At 36.0% G+C, this 22,227-nt stretch overlaps 1 protein-coding gene across 8 annotated transcripts in view; it reads left to right on the forward strand.

Moving 5' to 3' along the window:
• The first annotated feature begins 814 nt into the window (after positions 1–814).
• Positions 815–22,227, forward strand: part of LOC113229249 (peripheral plasma membrane protein CASK) — a 362,788-nt gene continuing 341,375 nt past the window's right edge. For 7 of the 8 annotated variants that reach the window (XM_026462773.1, XM_026462774.1, XM_026462778.1 and 4 more), the window contains exons 1-11: positions 815–1,007; positions 2,352–2,464; positions 3,025–3,130; positions 4,055–4,132; positions 6,350–6,531; positions 6,995–7,063; positions 9,704–9,879; positions 10,213–10,335; positions 11,200–11,374; positions 12,625–12,746; positions 13,906–14,103. In XM_026462773.1, coding sequence (XP_026318558.1) covers positions 949–1,007; positions 2,352–2,464; positions 3,025–3,130; positions 4,055–4,132; positions 6,350–6,531; positions 6,995–7,063; positions 9,704–9,879; positions 10,213–10,335; positions 11,200–11,374; positions 12,625–12,746; positions 13,906–14,103 — 1,401 coding nt within the window. In that variant the 5' untranslated portion in view covers positions 815–948. The remainder of the gene's footprint in view (positions 1,008–2,351; positions 2,465–3,024; positions 3,131–4,054; positions 4,133–6,349; positions 6,532–6,994; positions 7,064–9,703; positions 9,880–10,212; positions 10,336–11,199; positions 11,375–12,624; positions 12,747–13,905; positions 14,104–22,227) is intronic. The other variant, XM_026462779.1, reaches the window with a different exon arrangement.

A 22,227-nucleotide genomic window follows, 5' to 3' on the forward strand; every position in this document is an offset into this window, starting at 1 on the left:
TTAGTTTTTTTTAGCCCGGACTTTAAAAAAAGATTCCTTGCAACACATTTATATTTCGAACAGTTTAACTGGAACATTACTTTCAGTGGTCCTATCAACTAGACCTGGTTTTAATGTCTTCTTATTTTTAGATTTTTTTATGATACATAACTCATATTTCGCAACTACTTTCCTTACAGTTTACTTGAACTATTATGGAAACACGTTTTAAAAGTTACCCAATCCTACGTTGTATTGTGTTGTTATTTGTCACAAGGCACAAAAAAATTGCAGTTTCACACTGCACCAGTATTTTTATGTAGATATAAACGATCTTTTTTTCTCACATACAAGCCAAGCTAAAAAAATTAAAAGTCAAAAATATGGGCCATGGTTTTTCTTTTCCAAAGGTAGCCAATAGCGTCTACTGATCGATAGAAAATGGAACGCGCTTGGAGATAATAGAGTAATTCGAATTTCACAGAATATTTTTTCCCTTAGCAACCCAACTCATTTGCAGCGAACTTCGTTCAGTACATTCGCAATCTCTGAATGTCAAAAGTAAATAGAAAAAATACTTCTCGTAAAATTATATATTTTACGCTAATCACTAATTTGCCATTTATTAGTGATTTGCAAGCAATTTTAAATATACGTTTGTCTTTAACTCTCACTTTGTATTTTTAACAGATTTTTCTCTTTATGAACTGCGTTTTTAAAAATGCGCGAATAATTTCCGATTTATATCTTTACAATGCACAAATTACTATTTAGCACGGCGTTTTCTTATTATATTTATAATTAAGTGAATAAGACTTCGTAGTAAATGTCCTTTGGTGTTCATATAAAATTTAGTTACCTACGAATCTGGTACTTGGGCGTAACCTTCCCAAAAGCGGGTTGAAGGCTGTGCAAAAATGATATTTTTTACCTTTTTCTGAGACGTAGTGACCAGTGTTATTGTGAAAAATGGCTGAGGACGATGTACTTTTCGACGATGTCTACGAACTTTGTGAAATTATTGGCAAGTAAGTATAACATAATCTAATAAGAATCGTGTTGACACCTATGCAGCTTTAGGCTATCATGTGCCAGTCGGTGAAAGATAAATATAGCTTATAATTATCAAAAATATTTCTTTTCACTACGATAATTGTTTTCAAATTTAGAAATGTAGGTCAAGCTTTTGTCTAAAATATTGATTACTAAATTACAATATATAGTATTTGTCAAACATAATTACTGTTAAAATATTTTTAAATTGTTTTTAATTTTATCCATTTCAGTTTAAAATTTTTATGTTCTTTGTGCAAAAATCTTCTCAATACTTTTTCAATTTATTTTGTAGATGTACAATACTTTTACCTAATTTTTGAAAAAATGTTATCTACCACTAAATCTTAAAATAGGTGGCAATTACAGTAACTTATATCCTCATCTCAGTAAAATTAAAGTTATTCAGCCTAAGATTTATTTGCGTGTAATCTCAGGATTACAACAGGAAAAAGTTATGTTATGAATGTTATGGTTATTGGCCATAGGCTGAGTCTTCCATCACAGTTAAGTATATTCTTCTTGAATATATCAAAAAGTAATTAAATTAAACCATGACTAAGAAATACAAACTACTTTTAAATTGGTTATTACAATCAAGGAGGGTCGAGGTCCATAAATAATGGCACAACTGGATTCAGATAATAGCAAGAAAATTGTACTGTGCCATATCACTCTATATACCCATTCATAATGTCACTGCTGAGTAAAAAATTGATACATTGTATGTAGAATAAAAAAGTAAAAGAGCAATTAACTTTTTAACTAAACTAACAGATAAGTCATGTGAGTAAGTCATCTAAGTGGAATGTTATAAACAAATTACATGTGAAGAGTCCTATTTACCACTTGAAAATCAGCACTAGACTTCGTCAATATGTATTTAATGATCTTTTAAGTCAATATTCCACTCAAATATATGTGAGTTATCCATTAGTTTAGTTAATACGTGTAAGTCTTATGGCAATTTTCTATTTAAAATTATAAACTTATGTGAAATTGAAATCAATCCATGAAAATAACAAATAAGTTTAAATATTATTCTAGTGGTTATGTATGACTTATTCTTTGTGATTGTGATTTGGCTCTCCATATCAATTTATAGCCATTTACCAACTGTTGGGCATTATAAGTAGATTGTTTGCACTTACAATACAAGTTATTATATATGTATATGTTGCTCATAATTATGGAAAGATTTAAAAGTTAGAGAGGATATTTAAAAACCAATGTTGCCTATTGGAAATTGTTTTGTTACGAAAGTTTATCACATAGCTTCATATTAAGGTTCATAAAACAGAATTGATTTATTTCTATAGGGGACCATTCAGCCTTGTCCGACGCTGTGTGCACCGTCAAACTGGTCAACAGTTTGCAGTCAAAATTGTTGATGTTGCCCGTTTTACTGCCAGCCCTGGACTTAGTACTGCAGGTATTGCATTGGTTCATAGCATATGTTATAATTTGATAGTATGTTGACTTGTAGAAATTCAAAATTGTGTGACATCACTTGTTAAAATAAGTAGTTGAACGGGAAATTTCAAAATAAACCACAATTTTGTTCAATCATTCTAGATCTATGATGCCATGATACAAATTTAAACACAGATTGACAGTTGTGTTTATAACTTATCACTCCCTTCTTTTCCTCTCTTGTTCTGTCAGGGGTTGGAAATGCGATATTATGTGTAATAGTTGCTAAATAGTGACAATAGCAACTCAGCAACAACTTGCTCATTTCGTAGCTAAGCTTTCTTTCGCAATTAAGAGGGGTCCTTTACATGAAAGTTATATTTATTCATGAGTACAACCAATTCAAATTTAATCCCATGATAGAAGAAACACCTGTAAATTCTTACAGTGAAATATCTATAATTTTTAATTGAATACTAAAACTTTGCTTACTTTTATCGTTTATTGCTGCAGTCATAATGTTAATGTTATCAATAAAAATATGAAATTGAAATAATTATTTGTCATATCAATCACCAGATTTGAAGCGGGAGGCAACAATATGTCATATGCTGAAACATCCTCACATTGTGGAGCTTTTAGAGACCTACAGCTCTGAGGGAATGCTCTACATGGTATTTGAATAGTGAGTAATATTATATTCAATTCTGTTAAATCTATTGTGTTAGGACAAACTGTATTTGCAAACTCATTTAGTAAAAATATAGTTAAGAATAGTTGATTGTCTTGTAAAAGTGTAAATGAGTGAGTTTAGAGTTCTAGAATTGTGTAGTTATTTACTAAATGATTAGCACTAGTAGAGGTTTCTACAGTAAGTGTTTCTTATTTACCCCATATTTCAATGCAGTTCTACGCTCCATGGTCATGAATTGACTTGTTAAGTAGATTGCTTTAAGAAAAACCATATGTAATATCTATTCTATGTATCTTGAATGAGTGACGATAGTAACGCCGCATGAAGTCGATATGAGGATAGTCGTCAAGAGTGAAAGGGGGAATCCAGATCTCCATTCTTAAAGTCTGCTGCCGTTTGCTAATGACCCACTACTATGGAGCATGTTACCCCTCTGAAATATCAGAAGAAACAACAAAAATCGTACTGTGGCATGAAACTTCTAACTATCAATAATTTTATTGATAGATTCAGGTGTTAGTTTGCAGAAACCCATGTCAATAAAAATGGAAGTAAATTAATTTGCTACTCCGTGAACCCAGTGAAGGTTAAATAGTACAAAATAGCTGCTTGTGTGTTGAATATTTTAACTGACTTATAATTATAAATTAACTGCATCAAAAAATATTCAACACAAGCGCAGCTATTTTGCATGATTTAACCTTCACTGGGTTCGCGGAGTAGCAAATTAATTTACTTCCATTTTTCTTATCAATAATTTTTTAAATGTTAATTGTCTTGATCTGTTAAACCTATCGAGCTTGTACACTATTAAGTTCCTTAAAATACTTAGACTAATTTAACTTGCAATTCTGTTCATTTCAATACTTAATTAGAGCACGTACACAATTTAAAACTTCTTTCTTTGAATTCCAGCATGGACGGATCCGATCTCTGCTTCGAAGTTGTGCGCAGAGCGAGTGCCGGGTTTGTCTACAGTGAGGCTGTTGCGTGGTATGTATCTTTTACACATCTTATAGAACTTCGATTTTGAAAATAATAAAATAAAATTTTCGAAAAATCATCAATCAAAAAATCGATTTCGAAAATAAAAATAATAAAAGCTTTTAAATCAATACATGTTAAAAAAACTGAAGATCTCTGGGGCATATCAACTAAAGTAATAGAATCAGTTATTGATCTAATTTCCCCACATTTAGCTGTAGCTTTCAATAGGTGCGTGACGAAGGTATTTTTCCCGATTTAATGAAATACAGCAAGGTTCTTCCCTATTCGAAAAGGTTATGCTAACTCAAGTACTGTCCTATTTCGGTAGGAATCATATTTTTCATAGTGAACAATACGGGTTTACTAGTGGTAGATCGACTAGCGATGCGGGGGTAGCGTTACTAAAACACATCTTTGATGCTTGGGAAAGGTCCCAGAACGCTATTAGTGATTTTTGTGACCTCTCAAAGGCATTTGATTGCGTTGATCATGTTAGGAAGTTGGAACATTACGGTGTAAATGGCAAGGCGTCGAAACTTGTCTCGTTATATCTCAACGGTAGAATTCAGAAAGTAGACATAAATGGAGTGACTTCTTTGGGTTCTCTGGTAAAAATGGGTGTTCCGCAGTGCTCAATACTTGGACCTTTCTTATTTTTGATTTATATTAATGATCTGCCATTCTTTGTTAAGGACCATTGCGAAATAGTGTTATTTGCATGACACATCCTTGATTTTTAAAACAGACAGACATGACATTAACTATGACCATATTAATTATACCCTCTCTAAGGTAGATTATTGGATTAATGCTAACAATTTATTGCTTAATGCCAAGGAGACAAAATGTGTTAAATTTGAATTACCTAACGTAAAATCGACTAGTCCAAGCATAGAAATAAACGGAGAAAAGTTAGACCTTGTTAATAAAGTAGTCTTCTTGGGGGTGACCTTAGATAGTAAACTTCCACATATATATTTCCTGGCCAGCAGATTAAGCTCCGCTGCTTACGCAGTCCGCAGAATACGTGAGCTTACCGATGTTAGTACTGCTAGACTAGTTTACTTTAGTTACTTCCATAGTATAATGTCCTACGGGATTCTCATGTGGGGTAAAGCGGCAGATATTCAAACCATATTTGTATTGCAAAAACGAGCGATTCGTTCTGTGTACCGTCTAGGCTCTCGGGTTTCTCTCAAGAAAAGTTTAAGGAGACTGGTATCATGACTGTGGCAACACAGTACATTTACTCAAATATTTTATATGCCCGTAAAAATATTCATAATTTCAATAAGAAAGAAGATATCCATAATATTAACCTTAGAGCTAAGTCCAAACTCATGGTACCACGATTTCGTTTAACCAAGGTAAATAACTCTTTTATGGGGAACTGTATACGTTTTTACAATAAGATTCCGGAGCATATATTAAGTTTATCATTTCCTAAGTTTAAAAACTACATTAAAAATATTTTGATCGAAAAATCATATTACAAAATTGAAGACTACGTGTTAGATAAAAATGTATGGAACGACGACATGGCTCCAGAATCCACACAAATTTGATTCAAAGTGTATTCCATAGCATTTAAGTTTATTTGAAAACAGCAATCCCTAGAGTTTCTTGCTCGTTCTTCTCAGGGAGGTCAGCATAGTGAACAGTAGCTTAAATGTGACGGTTTCAAGTGTAAATTTATTTTACCTATGGGATAAATAATCTTTGACTTTGAAAAATTCGCTACATTCAGATCAATTTCATCATTACTTTTAATAGTTAATTGTATGCTATCGTGAACTTTGTAGTCCTATAATAAACATGTATACCTCTCAGCACTTAACCATTGTTCACTATGTAGCCCAGTGGGTAAAATACCTCAAATGCGTTTTTTGTGAATTTTAGATCCTTCAAATAGAGGCTGTTGGTGTAGATTTTATACCTTTTAGGAAATAAGATAAAATGTATCAGCTAATGCTTAATTAATTTACATTGCTGTGGAACGTAATGGAAACGAATTTTTGTAACGAATTGTACATAGCATAATGAACTATATGTCATATTGTGTAACATACAAACTAGACACGATACAGAGTAATATTCTACGGAAGACTTGCGACCTGTTTCCTGGCTCGTACACAGCTTGTTGCTATATTGCAAATTTATCTCTACGGACTACCTTTCTGGAGTGGAGCTGTGTTTATCTAATTTATGCAATCACGTCTGCAGTCATTACATGCGTCAAATCTTGGAAGCCCTCCGCTACTGCCACGAGAACGACATAGTTCACCGAGACGTGCGCCCGCACTGCGTGTTACTAGCCGGGCGTGACAACTGCGCGCCTGTCAAACTCGGCGGGTTTGGCGTCGCCGCGCAACTGCCCACGCCGACTGCGCATCGCGCGCCGCCTGGTGAGCTCAGTACTTACTAAGTCTTTTATCCAGTTTGTAAGCGGGTTGTGTGCTTTCTGGCTAACTTATTCAAAGCGAAATTTTTTGCGTCATCTGCTAAGTTTACATAACTCATTAAATTACCAATAATGTATAGAAATTACCATGATAAAAGGCTTCAAACTCTATGCGCATACTCATACACGTGCGCATCGTTTGCCTTCACTGTGGAAGAAATTTCTATACAAGTTACGCTTCTTATGTATAAAACCTTGATTTTATGACGTTTTATTTAAGTTGATAAATTGTTCTTGAAGCCCATGGATCTTATTCTGATACAATAAAAAAAAACACTTTACTGTATTATTAAGCTAGCAGTAGTTTTTATTTAAAATGTTTTACTTTTCTCTCAAAGAGTTAACAAGAAAAAGAGTGTTTTCTATCTTTTTTTTACGAGTGTGTCACTCTAGGTTGTCTTGTACAGAACTGGTGATGGACAATCGGCCACTAGTGGGCCCTATGGGTCAAGCGTATCTCAAATCTGACGAGTATGGTAAGACTTCGATAGCGAAGCAAACTGTGCCCTAACCGCATGGACATATGTGCCAAATTCCACCAGCACACTGTGACTCACAATAACTATCTCAGAATGCTTTGCTAACGATTACAATGTTTTATTTGTGGCTCGTAAATATAAAAATGGGTAAAAACATAAATAAAGATGTTTATGAATAAATAAATAAATAAATAAATAATAAATTTAAAAAAATTAAATAAAAGTAAGCTTAAAAATTAAAGAATTTATAAATGAAATAATTTGTAAGCTTTTGTCTGGTGTTGCAAGTTATGTTTATGAGCCGCAAATATGTTTGTCATCTAATCACGATTAACCGAAAAATAAAATACCACACACTACATGTCTCATAAAACAGGCATCAAAGCGCAAATTCGCTTGCTGCACTGTCTGTCCAGTCTTGTATTGGCACTGTCACCGCAATTTAGTGGGCACTTCCCATATTAATCCAGAGGTTGATTTTCTGTTTGAATCAGTTATTAAAACCATGAACTAACATTTATTTGCGTTAATAAAACTTTAAAAATTACAAATAATAATTAAACAAAGCTGCTAACAATTGGAGTCTGTGTTACTTAAATAACATTTCACTTTGTCGAATGTTGTCACCTTCACGTATGTGTAAGATCGTAATTTCTTAGCTGACTTAAGTCCATGATTAGTAAACAACTTTTACTAGAAAACCAGCCCTGTTCCCTCTTCCACCCGATATTGCAAAAATTCATATTCAATGTTTTTTTAGTTCTTTTTTTTATCGAGCTCTGATTCCATCGGTTTAAAACTAAATAATAAAAAATGAACAACTATAAAACTAATATTACAAAAATTAATCGGTTACAAGTACATACAATTAACAAACTAATAAACTAATAAAAATAATTAAAAATTAATAAAGTATATGCAACACATAATAATAATAATCAAAAATAAGAAGATTTTAGAAAGGTCCAATAATATTCCTGAAAAAATGAACAGTATTATATCTGTATGGACAATTTCTTTCATGTTCTAAAGTCTGTTTAATGTAGTGTCTGATGTTACCTAATAACTTGGAACCTTATTATTTATAAATAAATAAATATATTTATATAAAACATAATATAACGATTGTGTTACTTTAGTATCAAATATATTAGTAATACAATGACATAATATTTTGTAATAATTGCACTATATTTTACATATATAATGTCTTTAAGTAATTTAAACTTGTTTCCAAATATGTTGAAGTTTTTGCTCAACTCATTTGTTAATTATATTGTCTCCTTCAATCTTAAATCACATATTATTATACCGGTGTTACCATTTTTTAACTATGTCAACATTTGGCCTATAAAAATAATTTTTAAGTTTTCGCAATTGCTACACACAGGAAATGAAACTATTATTTCGGATTTAAATCGCGTATATTTAATAACTTTTGTAACTATAGTTCAGCCTAGAGTGGTTTCCGTTAATATGAGACATAACTGGTTGATGACTAACATCATCTCAGTCTGTAGTGACAATGAGTCCTGAAAAGAGTCCGAATCGCTGGTTTGTAAAAACATGTATACGCGATTTAGATCCGATAAAATAGTTACACTTCCAATTGCCCTATATAAAGTTGTTAATTTTTATCGTCAAACACAATACTTAACTGAGTGGGATGTCCATAATTCTATAATGGTGACTAAGCTCTAACGTTTTATTCAATGTGAATGTTTTCTTCCACGTCTTGAATATCTAATTTCTTTTATGTGTATGAGACGTAGTAGCTAATAAATTTCACTACATATCTATTCTATTTGTAATTCTGAACAAATTTTTCAATCAATACCAATCCTGGCAAATGAAAATAAAACAATACGATAAAACTGCGCTACAATTAACTATTTTTAAAATATACCCCTAAATTCCCAACTTCGAGAAACTTCCCCGTATTGCAACTAAAGTAATGCCGACGTTCATATTTTGAGAACTAGTATAGTATACGGAAGTCTAGGAAGTTTCTAGAAGTTAAAAGTAGTTCTGTCGACAAGTATCAGAGTTAAAATATCTTCGTAGATAACAGCTGTCCGCGTGGAGTAATTGTCTATGACAATCCTAGCATTGTCAATTCCTAGCCTAGAATATTATCAGTCGATACTTAATTTGATATAATATAAAAGTGTTCACTTTTGATTTTCTATAAAGAAGAGACCCACAGAGTAGCAGAATGATGTATTGAAAAAATTCTATAGTACTCATCTATGGCTTTTGTATAATGTCACTACCTAATAAAAGACTTATAGGATGATGAATATCCCGCTTAAGATAGTTCTCCATCAGTGACCCATCGATTTGCGATATTCTGACTGTCTCTTGTCTCTTTGTAGAGTCGCGACTTTAGCCGTATGTTGTACTTTATACAACTTCATACTAACTAAATGCTATGTTGAAGTCGCAGTGTCGCGTTTCGTTGCGACAGAAGTCGCCGTGTGAGAGCCGTCTTAATATACACCGTCCGTCTTAATATTTTCTTAACGACTGCCACATGTACATTACACGTTGTACCTTCCTTCAAAGTATTGGTATCTAATACAATGTCGTATTCGGTTCCTTTGTATATCAATGTCTGACGAAAAAATTGTATTACAGGTCGCATAGGGACGCCGCACTACATGGCACCAGAAGTAGTATCTAGTCAGCTTTATGGGAAACCTGTCGACGTATGGGCAGCAGGGATACTGCTACACGTACTGCTCGTGGGATATCTGCCGTTCACAGGCACTAGAGAGAGGCTTTTCGAAGCTATTTGCCGTGGACGACTTAGGGTGAGTACATTCATACAATATTACGCAAGTAATTAATGCTATTAATGACTTAGTCGGCCAGGTTTTAGCATCCGGGAAATCGATAAGGTTTATTGTGACGATTTCGTGGACGAAACGAACGAGTCTTCTCAGCAAAAGGTCTTTAGGTATATATACTTAACTTGCTGTTTCAAAAGTTTCTGTAATTTTATTATTTAATAATACATAAACCAGTTTCAGATCATATATTATTATTTTTTCGTATATAATTCGTAACATCAACAATTTATAAGTTATATATAACCGATACTCAAACGGCTACTTACGTGCAATTAATATTTTTTTATATTCTAGTTCGATGCTCCTCATTGGGACGACATAAGCGACTCCGCCAAAGACTTGGTCCAACGAATGCTCACTGTGGACCATACGCAACGGATCACTATCCAAGAGGTGCTCAACCACCGCTGGATAAGGGTCAGTAAATTTTATTGTCTAGATCAAACTAAATTCTTCATAAAAAAGTTTATGCTCTTTAACATATTTATAATCAGTCCAAATGGGCAAAAAAATGTTAAGAGATTGCTGTAGGCTTTAGTGGTAATCAGTATTAAACAGAGAGCGGGCCTTTACACGTTCTCCGTCCGAAAAAATTACTGTGAAATAAGTAATATTCAAAGAAAAGAAAAGAATGAAATAAAAAGACGCATGATTCGAATGAAGCTTCATAGTTGACATTGTTTTTTAATTTGGTTGAGTATTACTTATTTGACAGAAATTGTTTCGAAAGGATGACGGAAGAACAGATTAGATTGAATTTATTTTATCTAAATTTCAAATAAACGAGTAAAGTCGGTTATAAATTTATAATTTAGTAGCAGTAGAGCTCTTTGTGAATTAGTTCGTCCAGGGTAGTACTGCCACTTTATCTATTTCTGCCGCTAACAGTAATATCAGCATTACAGTGTTCCGGTTTTGAAGAGTAAGGGTGCTGGTGAAATTACAGGCACATTCGATTTGTCAAGTTATGTCTCAGGGTGACGTGCGCAGTGGCAGTGCCCCTCAGATCTTTGCGATTTAAAGCTCTTGAGTGGCGCTACAACTGTTAAGGATAGGCACACGCCTATCCTGAACTTAAGCTTCACAGCTTACCATCAGGCGCACGACCTGTCCGTCCCGTCACTTGATATGATAAAAAAAACTTGCTTAAATTGGTACTTGTATTTTGCATTTTGCCCGCGGATGCATTTCGTTCTTCAAGTGATTAGAATTCCCTAATATGACAATATGTAATTGGTGTAATTGTCTTACACTATCCAAACATCTTCATACAATTTTCAGGACCGTGACAAGCAAAACCGCATCCACCTAGCAGGTACAGTTGAAGAACTGAAGAAATTCAACAGTCGACGCCGTCTCCGTGCCGCGACTCTAGGCGCAGCAGCCGCTGATGATGAAGAAGAGGAAGAACAACCTGCTAGGCGCCAAGCTATGTTAGAAGAGGCCAATGCCGCTGGTATGTTGAATCCATTTTGTTTTGTAACCAGGATAGATAAACCACTCTGTTGGTATTTCATACATTAAATAGCAGTGTACACTAAGTGGCTGTAGAACTCCTTGTGAAAGAGTTCGTACAGAGTAGTACTGCCACTTTACCTATTTCTGCCACCAAGTAGTAATGTCAGAACTTAATTCACCTGAATTAGTTCACCTAGGTGCATTAAGTACACTTTTAGTAAACTTAAATCACCTGGGTGCATTACTCAGAACACCCTTCATACTGTAACCTATTTGTACGGCCCACTGCTGAGAACAGCTTCCTCTCATGCGAGGGTTTAGGCAGTACCTCGCCATGCTAGTCCAATGCGGGTTGGGGACTTTATTGTGAACCTTCTTCGACATGCAGGTTTCATCACGAAGTTTTTAATCACCGTATCTGTACCATGTAACGAGTTGAATCCTGACATCCTTAAATATCGTGGTGAATACTACTTTTATGTTTATCTAATGCAGTGACCGCGAATTGCGTCTTGTGCAATTCTACTTGCTATTGTAAGATTATCTTTCTGATAAGATCTTCTTGGGATAGTATGCATAAGCAGGATCCAAAGTCCAAGGTCAAACGTGATATGCTCTTGGTTGTACTACTATCAAGCTGAAATATTTGACAGACTAGGTCATACCTGTTTTAAGGCTTAACTAAAAGGAGTGCTGAACCCAGACTAGTATAAACTAGACACGTTAAGTAAATCAAAATTTCTTTATCTTACCCTTTTTTTAATTTATTTATTTCTCCAAATAGTTAAAAAATATTACATCCCATGATTTCTTGACACCCCTATACCTACATCGGTCCGTCTGAGTACTGCACAATCATCTTATAAACCTGTAAATATACACGACAGAAGAGCAACTTATTTTACTTATGAGTATAGAATTGACAAAATTAACAAGAGAATCGTGTGTATATCATTACGAAATAATTTTGAATGTCGGTAGCAAAAAAACAAAACAACAAATATCGTAAAATGCAACGCAAAAACCAGGTTTTGCACTCCCGCGATATCAACCAAGCCCGTGCTAGTACAGCATATAGCAATTGTGAACTTATTTGTCAATATCGGAATTACACAAAAGTAAATAAATTCTAAAAATATGACCAGTTACACGAAAGAAAGACACATAAGAATAATTATTATATTTTGGAGTATAATTTCGTAATTGTGTTTACACTATATTAAATAAAACACGATTTGTTTATTGCAGCGGTGAATCTAATAGTGGAGTCTCTGGACGACGTTTCCGTGCTCCAAGACGGGCCTTTGTTCATGGACCCCGACTTGTTCCATAGCGTGCTCGATGATCTGCAGCTTAGAGCCCTTTTAGAGGTAACGTTTATTTAGTACATATTTATTATGACAAGCTTTACTCATAGTTTCTTTGGAAGTGAAACTTTGTTTTTGGATGTTAATCGCGTATATATGTTTTTATACACACACCACATCGGAACCTTTTATCTTTAATGTAAATTACTTTATTGCAAAATACACAAAAATACAAAGATGTGCGTATCTCCTAAGCTTGATACCCCTGTACTATGGGAAGCCAGGTTGTCACGTCTGTTGCTTTGAAATAACAATAAATAAAATCTATTAAGTACAGTACATTTACAAAATATGGTCGGTGAAACACAAAGTAGGCGGTTTACATTTCATTTTAGGTGCGATCAAGTATAGTTCTAATGTTTGTAAGTACTATGAAAAACAGCCAACTCCAGTCCTGACACAGAACAAAAACATTCACATAAATATGTTCAAGGTATGGCATTATTATTAAACACCTTTACACAAAAGCAAGTTGAAATTTTTTCTATGTTGCGATCTGAGAATCAGCCTTAAAGAGTTGCACACTCCATAAATGACATACATTGTGATTATACCACCCTCCCTCCGCATAAAATTAATAAAATAAATAACACTAGCGCAACTATAGTCACAAACCATTACCAAAAATATACCCAACGCGCGTTTCGCCTCGAGGCATCCTCAGGGGCTGTTGACTGCTCGACTCTCGGCCGAATGGGTGAGCTCGTTCAGAACGGTTGGAGAATTTATACCCCGCTACCCCCAGTGTTGCTATAATTAACTGCATGAAAAAATATTCAACACAAGCACAGCTATTTTGCACGATTTGACCTTCACTGGGTTCGTGGAGTAGCAAATTAATTTACTTCCATTTTTATTAACATGGACTTCCGCAAAGTAACGCCTGAATCTATTAATTATTCAATTTTAATTAAAATCGTTTATTTGTAATATTGCTGTTTAATTTCCTCGCAATCGAAGTGAAAAGCCGAGTGTGTAACTCGTTCATAAAACCCATTTTACCCTCGACTTAAGTTTCCACCCTCACCCTCGGCTCGGGTGGATATATTCGTCTCGGGTAAAATGACGCGTTTTATGCACTTGTTGTACAGTCTACTATTTTGTTCCGTTACGACCAAAATATTGTGGTGGATTTTGAATGACGAAGTATGCGCCTGACCAGGTGTACGACCGCATCGCGTGCACGGTGGTGGTGACGAGCGGGCGCGCGCCCGCGGCCGAGGGGCGCTCGCGCTGCCGGCAGGCGCTGGACGCCGTGACGCGCCTGCGCCACGCGGGCCCCGGCCCCGCCGCCGCCACGCCCGCCACGGCCTCGGCCATCCACGAGCTGCGCAGGGTGCTGGCGCTGCCGCACATTAAGGTCGGTCGACTTCCTCTCTCACGGCTGGTTCACGCGGATTAAGTGACTTTGTCACTCATTAACTAGCTTTCGACTACTGTAACGTGTACACGTATTTTTAACTAATGACATGTTGGGAATCGGGTGGAGTTGGGAAGTTTTGTAGTAAGAGAGCTCCTGGTGGAAGAGTTCGTCCAATGAAGTACTGCCACCTTACCTATTTCTGCCGCCAAGCGGTAATGTAATGTAATGTTGTAATATACTGCGTTCCGGTATTGCAGGGTAAGGATGCTAGTGAAATTATCAACTTCTATCTCACTACTATCTTTCCGATTTAAAGCTCTGAGTGGCATTGCAACTGCTATGGACACCAGCACACTACCAGGCGCATGACTTGTTAGTCCCATCACTTGGTATCATAAAAAAACTACAAACAAACCGTTAATCCACCAAATGCTTCTTCCTCGAGTCACGTCTATCGGTAAATGCGCGAGACGCGGCATGGTATTTTATGTCGTCGAAAAATACATTTGATTCTAAATTACTTATCAACTAAATTGATGATTATTTAATTACGTTAAAATTTAGTTAATTAATTTCACTTAATACGTGTAAATCGGCCATAGCTTACAATTCTACTAACAGCTCCTTCAAATTAGACGCTTTTAGAAGCGTTGCAGTGGCGCCACTACTAATTTACATTACAAGAATGGCAACTGTGGTGTGCATGCTCGAATTTACAAGGGATCTATAGTTCTTGGTGTGTGCGCAGTATGTATCGAAATACTACTATATTCCTATCGAACTTCAGCTTTCGTATCCGTACCATTCCTATACTATGATGTTGTCATTTCATTTTGGTTTATTGGCTAAATAAAGTAAACTTTGTATATGTCCAGGTCCACCTTGAAATATCATTGAAGCCTTCCCGGTTCATCACACATTGTAGCTGGTTTGCAAAATATGTAAATATGAAAATATGTTAAGGACTGGCGTGTAGCTTACCATCAGGTGCACGACTTGTTCGTCCCATCACTTGATATTATAAAAAAATAGGATAAATACATAATCTTCTTATTCAAAATAAGGCCTAGCTATAGGTGTTTTCATAATTTGATGTATTATTTCGTTTCGGAAATATAAAATCGAGCAATAGCCGCTCTGATATCCAGAGCTAAGAACAGCGAACGAATTGTATAATGTCCTGAGAATAAGCAGTATTGCACATAGGTCATTATTCTTCGGATGAGTCGTTTTGTCTGATAATGTGATAATTGAAAATATAATCCTGAAAAAAAAAAGAATTGAATACTTATAGCGCCATCTATGTTAAATAGATGTCAAATAACTGAAGTTATGAAACAGTGGTGGAAGGCGATAGGAAAAGTCCGAAGTTGAAAGTTCATATTCGCTTCAATAGATGGCGCACTTAGTATCAAATTCGCAATGACCTCTCGATAACGTTTCTCGTGTGATGTGTTAGAGATTTTCTAGTTACTTCATTAAGATGACGGTTCTTCGCAATTAATATTATTCCATTTAGTAAGTACACACGACTGGTACATACTGTAATGATTTCCAGAGACTCCAGAGTGGAACACTAAAAATGTATGTACTGAATGTGAAAAAAATGCCTTAGTCGAAGTTTCATCATAAATTACAAATTCAATCTTTCTCGAAGTCAGTTCAAGATCATGAAAGTTTAGTAGTCATCCTGCACTATATGAATATTATAATTTCTTCACGTACCTCTTAAAGAACCCTTTGCTTTTTGATCGCGAGAACTTTACAAGAGTTGAACATAGTCTGAATCTTTAATATGTAAATAAGTATTTACATATATTGATTATATTGGAACTTTGATGGTTAACCTACAGTGTGTTTCCAGGCCTTGTTCGAGACAATATAATTAATATTATCAAGAATTACATTTTTCGCGATTTCTCTTGTACGTAGCTTTTTTTTATGTCAATTCTGTATCACTTTGCTCGACGGCATCATACGGGAGATAGTGTCAAGGGACATCAACGTTATCGTAACGAGACACGGTCCACCCTTAAACTTAAAACGGACTGTTATGTGTTACGTAATTTTCGTAGTAGACTCTAACCTGTAACATAACATAAACAGCCGAAATAGGGGTTATGTCGAATAACAAGGATCGTCCCACACTCCAAGACTTCACATTAAGGACGGTTTCTAAATCTACATACAGCAAGGCAGCTTGATAACACACCCGAGTGGCTCGGAGGGGATTTGTTCAATTTAAACCGGTTAACCGTGTTCACCCGTCATATCAAATTCACCTTCCTCGAGTCCTTCGTGAAAAGCTTGCTTTTGTTCGACTGCGAGAAATGGAGGAACAAAGGGACTAACCAACCAGCATAACGTGTTTGTTAACAAGTGGCTTAGATCCATACTTCGCATCCGCACACGATTTGCAACGAGAACTTGTCGGCCCAGTGCCCACAAATTCCTATTAAACAAAACATAGTTTTGAAAACTGAGGTGAATAGAATACACTTCGTATCTGGAAAGGAAATACCGCGATAGCCTTCATACGAGCTACGCGCTTAAAGAGAACACAGCCAATCTGTACAAATCTGTGGGGTGCAACATCATGGGCGGATTCAAAACTGCTGCACTGAAATGGGGATAAGCAAAGAAGACAGCTCAAGTGACACTTGGCCAGAATTTGTGCAGACCCTGTGTACCGCAGAGGACGACAATAATAACAAAAAGAAGTTTTTTAGTCGTTGCTCAAACTTGTGTCAGAAAACTATTGATATAATTCTGTAGATGCAATATTGAAATATTCTTTATTCATTCAGCCTGTTTGCACTCACAGCTGAGTTCATGGGTCTCCTCTCTGTTGCGCCATTCTTTTCGGTCTCTTGCGAGTCGTCTAGTGGTTTCCAAGAACGGGCTCGATATCATCAATCCATCGGGCGGGTGGTCTGCCTTTTGGTTTTTTTGCGTCTCTTGGCCATGGCTTTCGTCCATTCTAACCAAGTGACCTCCACTTAAGCTTGGCTATCCTCCTATCCACGTCTACTACCTTTGTACGACGTAGAATGTCTTCATTGGGTACATGAGCCAACAGAAAAATTCCGAGCATGGCGCGCTCCATTGCCCTTTATGTTACTTGAATCTTGTGCACGTATTCTTTCGTGAGCGGCCGCGTTTCGGAAGCATAAGTAAGTATAGGTAGAACACATTGGTTGATCTGGTTGGCTTGGTCTTCAGGCATGAGGGATTCTAGGCTTGAACACATCTTCCAACCTATTGAAGGCAGCCCATCCTGAGTTCGTCTCGTAATTTCCACTACCTCTATGGGGCAGTTGCCTATATTTATATTATGTTTAGGACCCGCAAAGTTGGTCATCACCTTGATTTTGGTCCTGTTCATCTTTAGGTGCACCCTCATCGATGCTTGGTGCAGATCTTGGAGTATGCTTTGCAACTGTTCGATACTTTCATCTAGAAGAACTAAGTCGTCAGCGAAGCGCAGATGTGTTAAATTGCGGCAATCGATCTTTACTCCTATCACGTCCCAATAGAGTGTTTTCTTGATGTCCTCGAGCACAGTAGTGAATAGCTTGGGTGAGGTAGTATCGCCTTGACGAATACCTCGTCGGATTGGGACGAAATCGGTAAGTCTGTGCATTCGGACTTGGAGTGTTGCGTTTTTATATAGCTCCCGGGGTGCTATGTTACAACGATGCAGAGAATGGGACACTGCCTAGTGCTCAACGCTGTCGAAACCCTTTTCGTAATCTACAAAGGCTAAGCACATGGGCCGGTCGTACTCTCGGCATCTCTCAACCAGTTGTTTGACAGCATGGATGTGTTCTGCGATGGAGTATAGTTACTCCGGAAGCCAGCCTGCTCTGTGGGTTGGTATTCATCCATTCAGACTACATATTTCAGCTGATTATCAATCTCACGATAGCAAAAGAAAAAACTAGTAAACAAATATGGTTCCTGAACAAAATGTAGGCGGTCAATCCGTTTGTAAAATTATAGATAGCATTGGGTAAGTACAGTATACGCCGCTTGATCGTACCACCAGTTTAAATATTTCCCCAAAGGGATCATGCAAAACTTATTACATGCAAACCAAATGCGCGGCGAATACGGAATGAGACCGCTAGCTTGCTCAAACAATATTCAATATCTATAGCTGGAATGTACATTATAGACGATTCTTTGGAAACTTGATAAATGCCCACACTACTGAACAACCTATATTACTAAAGTTCAGCTCATACATTTTATCCAACAGTTTTAAGATGACCCTTTACTTATTGTCAGCTAACGTGAATACTTTTGGGCAGATTTATGGAGTAAATACAAGGTGATACGTAAAAGAAGGAGGGTGTAACGGGTCAATTTATGTTAGCCGAGTAGTATAGAATATCATATTTGCAGGAAGGCTTCCCTTCTAAAAGTTTAACGTTATGCGCTCGTATCTCTTCATTTAGTAAGGTGACCATGTAATTCTCTATGGTATAGGACAAGGACCTATTAGGTATAATCAATAATAATAACTTGTGGAGTATTTTCACAAAAAATATATGAATATCATCTTAGTAAAAACATCGTGATATTCAATAAAATAAATATTATTGATATTAACAAAAAATAAACTAACAATAAACGATAAGTAGCTTATAGTCTACAATAATTGTTACATCTCATTCATATTTATTGAGAGTTATGTCTATTTAAATAGGCTTATTATTGATGTAAAAATCACGAAGTTCTCTAAATAATTTACTATACCTCTACCAACTTTTGAAAAGAAATTTAGTAGCAGTAGGGCTCATTGTGAAAGAGTTCGTCCGGGGAAGTACTGCCACCTTACCTATTTCTGCCGCCAAGCAGTAATGTTAGCAGTACTGCGTTCCGGTTATGAAGGGTAAGGGTGACGGGCGCAGTGCCAGTGCCTATGAGATCTTTGTGATTTAAAGCTCGGCGTAGCACTGCAACTGTTATGAATAGGCGTGTCGTTTACCACTAGGCGCACGACTTGTTCGTCCGATCACTTGGTATTATAAAAAAAAAAAAAAAACAAAATTAGCGCCACAGTCCAGTTATGACTGTAGCATAAGCTGAATGAGATCCTTTTGCGTACGCCACAGCCGCACAGATGACAGTACTTTGTAGTAGTTATATTGTGTTTATTGCTTTTTGTCTGTTTTGCTCTACTTTATGGTATTTTTTGTCTTGTTTTTGTATTTTTCGTTTTGGTTTTTAATTCTTTCTATTTTGTTTGTCTAAGTATTATTAATTTGTTGTTTGTATCTATATGTTGTGGCGTTGCAATAATTGTCTATTCTATTCTACTCTCAATGCATCTGCATAAAAAACCTCGACTTGGAGCATCTGCTCCAAGTCGAGGTTTTTTATTAGATCGTTCGGTCAACTGGTTCTTAACAAGTGACGAAAGCAGCTAAATCGAAGAACAAGAACTCAGGCCAGCCGTATTTATCAAGTCGTCATCAAAAAAGGCCACTACATTGCAAAATAGGCTTACAGGTAACAACAAAGTACGAGATTTTTAACAAATCATGTGCGTAGTGTCGAAACGAATGACTTGGATTTAGGTTGTTCGCAGCTCTGAATCTGAATTTATTCGCACATGTTTAATTTTTCAGACAAAAGTTACTTGTGTGGCGTCGAATTTGTTATTGTTCTGGACTGGAATTACATTCAAGGTCGTTACTTTTTGGTTCTATTGTACTTAACTTACATATTATAATACGGTGTTGTAAGAAAAGTATATCTTATTTCCTCCTAATTAACAACAACAAATCAAACAAGAACTAGAAATTCCTCTCTCAAGTCTCAAACCCTACTCGTCTTTGAAGTCATTCGTACCCTTTCTTCATTTGAAGAAACTGTCCCGCTTTCATGTAAAAGTATTTTTAAGTCGACAAGTGTTACAAATGTACTGTTCTAGACAAATAAAAAAGTCTGCTTCACATAGCTGCAGACAAATAGGGGGTCTTGTAGAAGAAAAATCTGTTGCTCTGAAATGAAATGTAAAAAATACATAAGTTTCAGTGTGTTTTTAATAAAAAAAAAACTTCATTTTGGTGTGTAATTTCTTCAATCCACGCGTTTAAACTAAATTTTTTTTTATAACATGAAGTGACATACAAGCCGTGCGCCTGATGGTAAGCTTTAAATTGTAAAGCTCTGAGAGGCACTAACATTGCGCCCGTCACCCTGAGACGTATGTTGACAAGTTCCATGTGCCTGTAATGCTGACAAAACCGGAACACACTAATGCTGACAAAACCCGAACACACTAATGCTGACATTACTGTTGACTGCAGAAATAGGTAAGGTGACAGTACTACCCTGGACGAACTCTTTCACAAGGAGCTCTACTGCTACTAGATATTATATATATTTTTGACATATTTTGATTATGTAAGTACTATATCGAGTCCTGAGGTTTTGGCTACTGCTCCACATTGGAAATAACGCGCACATGCGCACACACTCAGGCCCCGCACTAGGGAAACCCTGTATCGCGGGTGCCATGTACACACACATTGACAACCACAAATTACACCCAAACTCACGAGAGAAATAAATATAGGCCATACACATATTTCCCCCGGCCCGGAAATCGAACCCGGGACCTCTGCGTGGCAGTCCAGCATGGTAACCGTTCGGCCACGGAGGTGATACTGATGAAATGAAACTGTTTCCAAAACCATCTCAGTCAGTTATGAGCATGGGACCTATAAAGAACCAGAACTGTTGGTTTGTTTAAAAAAAATTGTAATGTGAACACGAAATGTAAGTACTGTCATATAATAAAGTCTATAAAATATTTTAGCAAAACGATCTTGCTCTGATCCTTTACAGATCCTTTAAAAGATTATGTACACCATTTTCTACTTATCAGAGAATCCATAAAACCTTCACGACCTTTTTGATCCATCTTTAATTTACACGACCTCCGTTAAACAAAACATTCAAATAAACATTTTCACTTCCCCGGCTCAGATAGCGACCTAAAATTATTAATGAGCGCTGCATTTTGTGATAACATAACTCATCCTTACAAACTTTGCGAAGTGTCAACCCTCTTTAATTTAATGAATTCAAGTTCGGAGGTGGTTGTCGCTACAATCATTGGATATCCCTTGTGTGTATTGTACTTGGTTACGTTATTCTACGTAACTATATATTGTTTTAACACGCTTTAATTCGTGCTGAGTGGCGTGGATATATGTGTATTTCAATTGATGTTTGAAATTTCGAATTTAAAAATTATACCCATAGAGTAGTTTACTTGCCTTCCTTTATTTTGTGTCCAATCTTTGTATAAGGTTATGGTATAATGTTGATGACATAAGTTTTGATTTGTTCTGTGTTCATCTGTTTTCCTGGTGGTAAGACTGTGCAAAAGTGCCACCTCCCAACTTATTTCTTAAAGATACTTCCTTAGTGTAATAAATATACGCGACTGTTACCAGATTTCGTGACATGGATCGTCCCAATCTTTACCAGTTGGAAACATGAATAAACTACTTCTAATGCCTTGGAAATTTAACTGTTTTTCGGATCTTCATCGCGTATATTTGACTTTTCGAGCAAAGCAACGTTTCGGGGACCCTATATAGGTCATTGATCACTGCGGATTTTGAAACTTCAGAAGTTAACATTTGTAATGCCATTTTAATTCTGCGATTCTTCAAGTCTCATTGCATACATTCCACTTGTACGGATACACATTATACACATTCAAAGTGTGTGTGATAATACAGATAGGTACGCAAAATCCGTATATTGTTATAGCAAGACCCGTTCAAATATTCATTTATGCAATGTACTTTGTTTTAACGCGAATTGTTGTGTTTAAATTTATAACTCCGTCAATATTGATATGCATTTGGGATATATTCTCGACAGTAATCTGGTTTTAATTTCAATGTATCTATATCTGGATTTAATTTATCAATCATAAATTAATCAATGTTCGCATATAAGTTAATAAAATTACTATTAAATTATTCGATCATTGTAATTGAAGCTGCACATAGCAATGGAATATAATATGTGAGTCGTGATTGTTCTCTAATTATACAAAAAAAATATGTATATATGGAATGAATTATACAC

The sequence above is a fragment of the Hyposmocoma kahamanoa genome, unplaced genomic scaffold, assembly GCF_003589595.1.
Source record: "Hyposmocoma kahamanoa isolate Upper Pololo Valley unplaced genomic scaffold, ASM358959v1 296, whole genome shotgun sequence".
NCBI classification, from domain to species: domain Eukaryota; kingdom Metazoa; phylum Arthropoda; class Insecta; order Lepidoptera; family Cosmopterigidae; genus Hyposmocoma; species Hyposmocoma kahamanoa.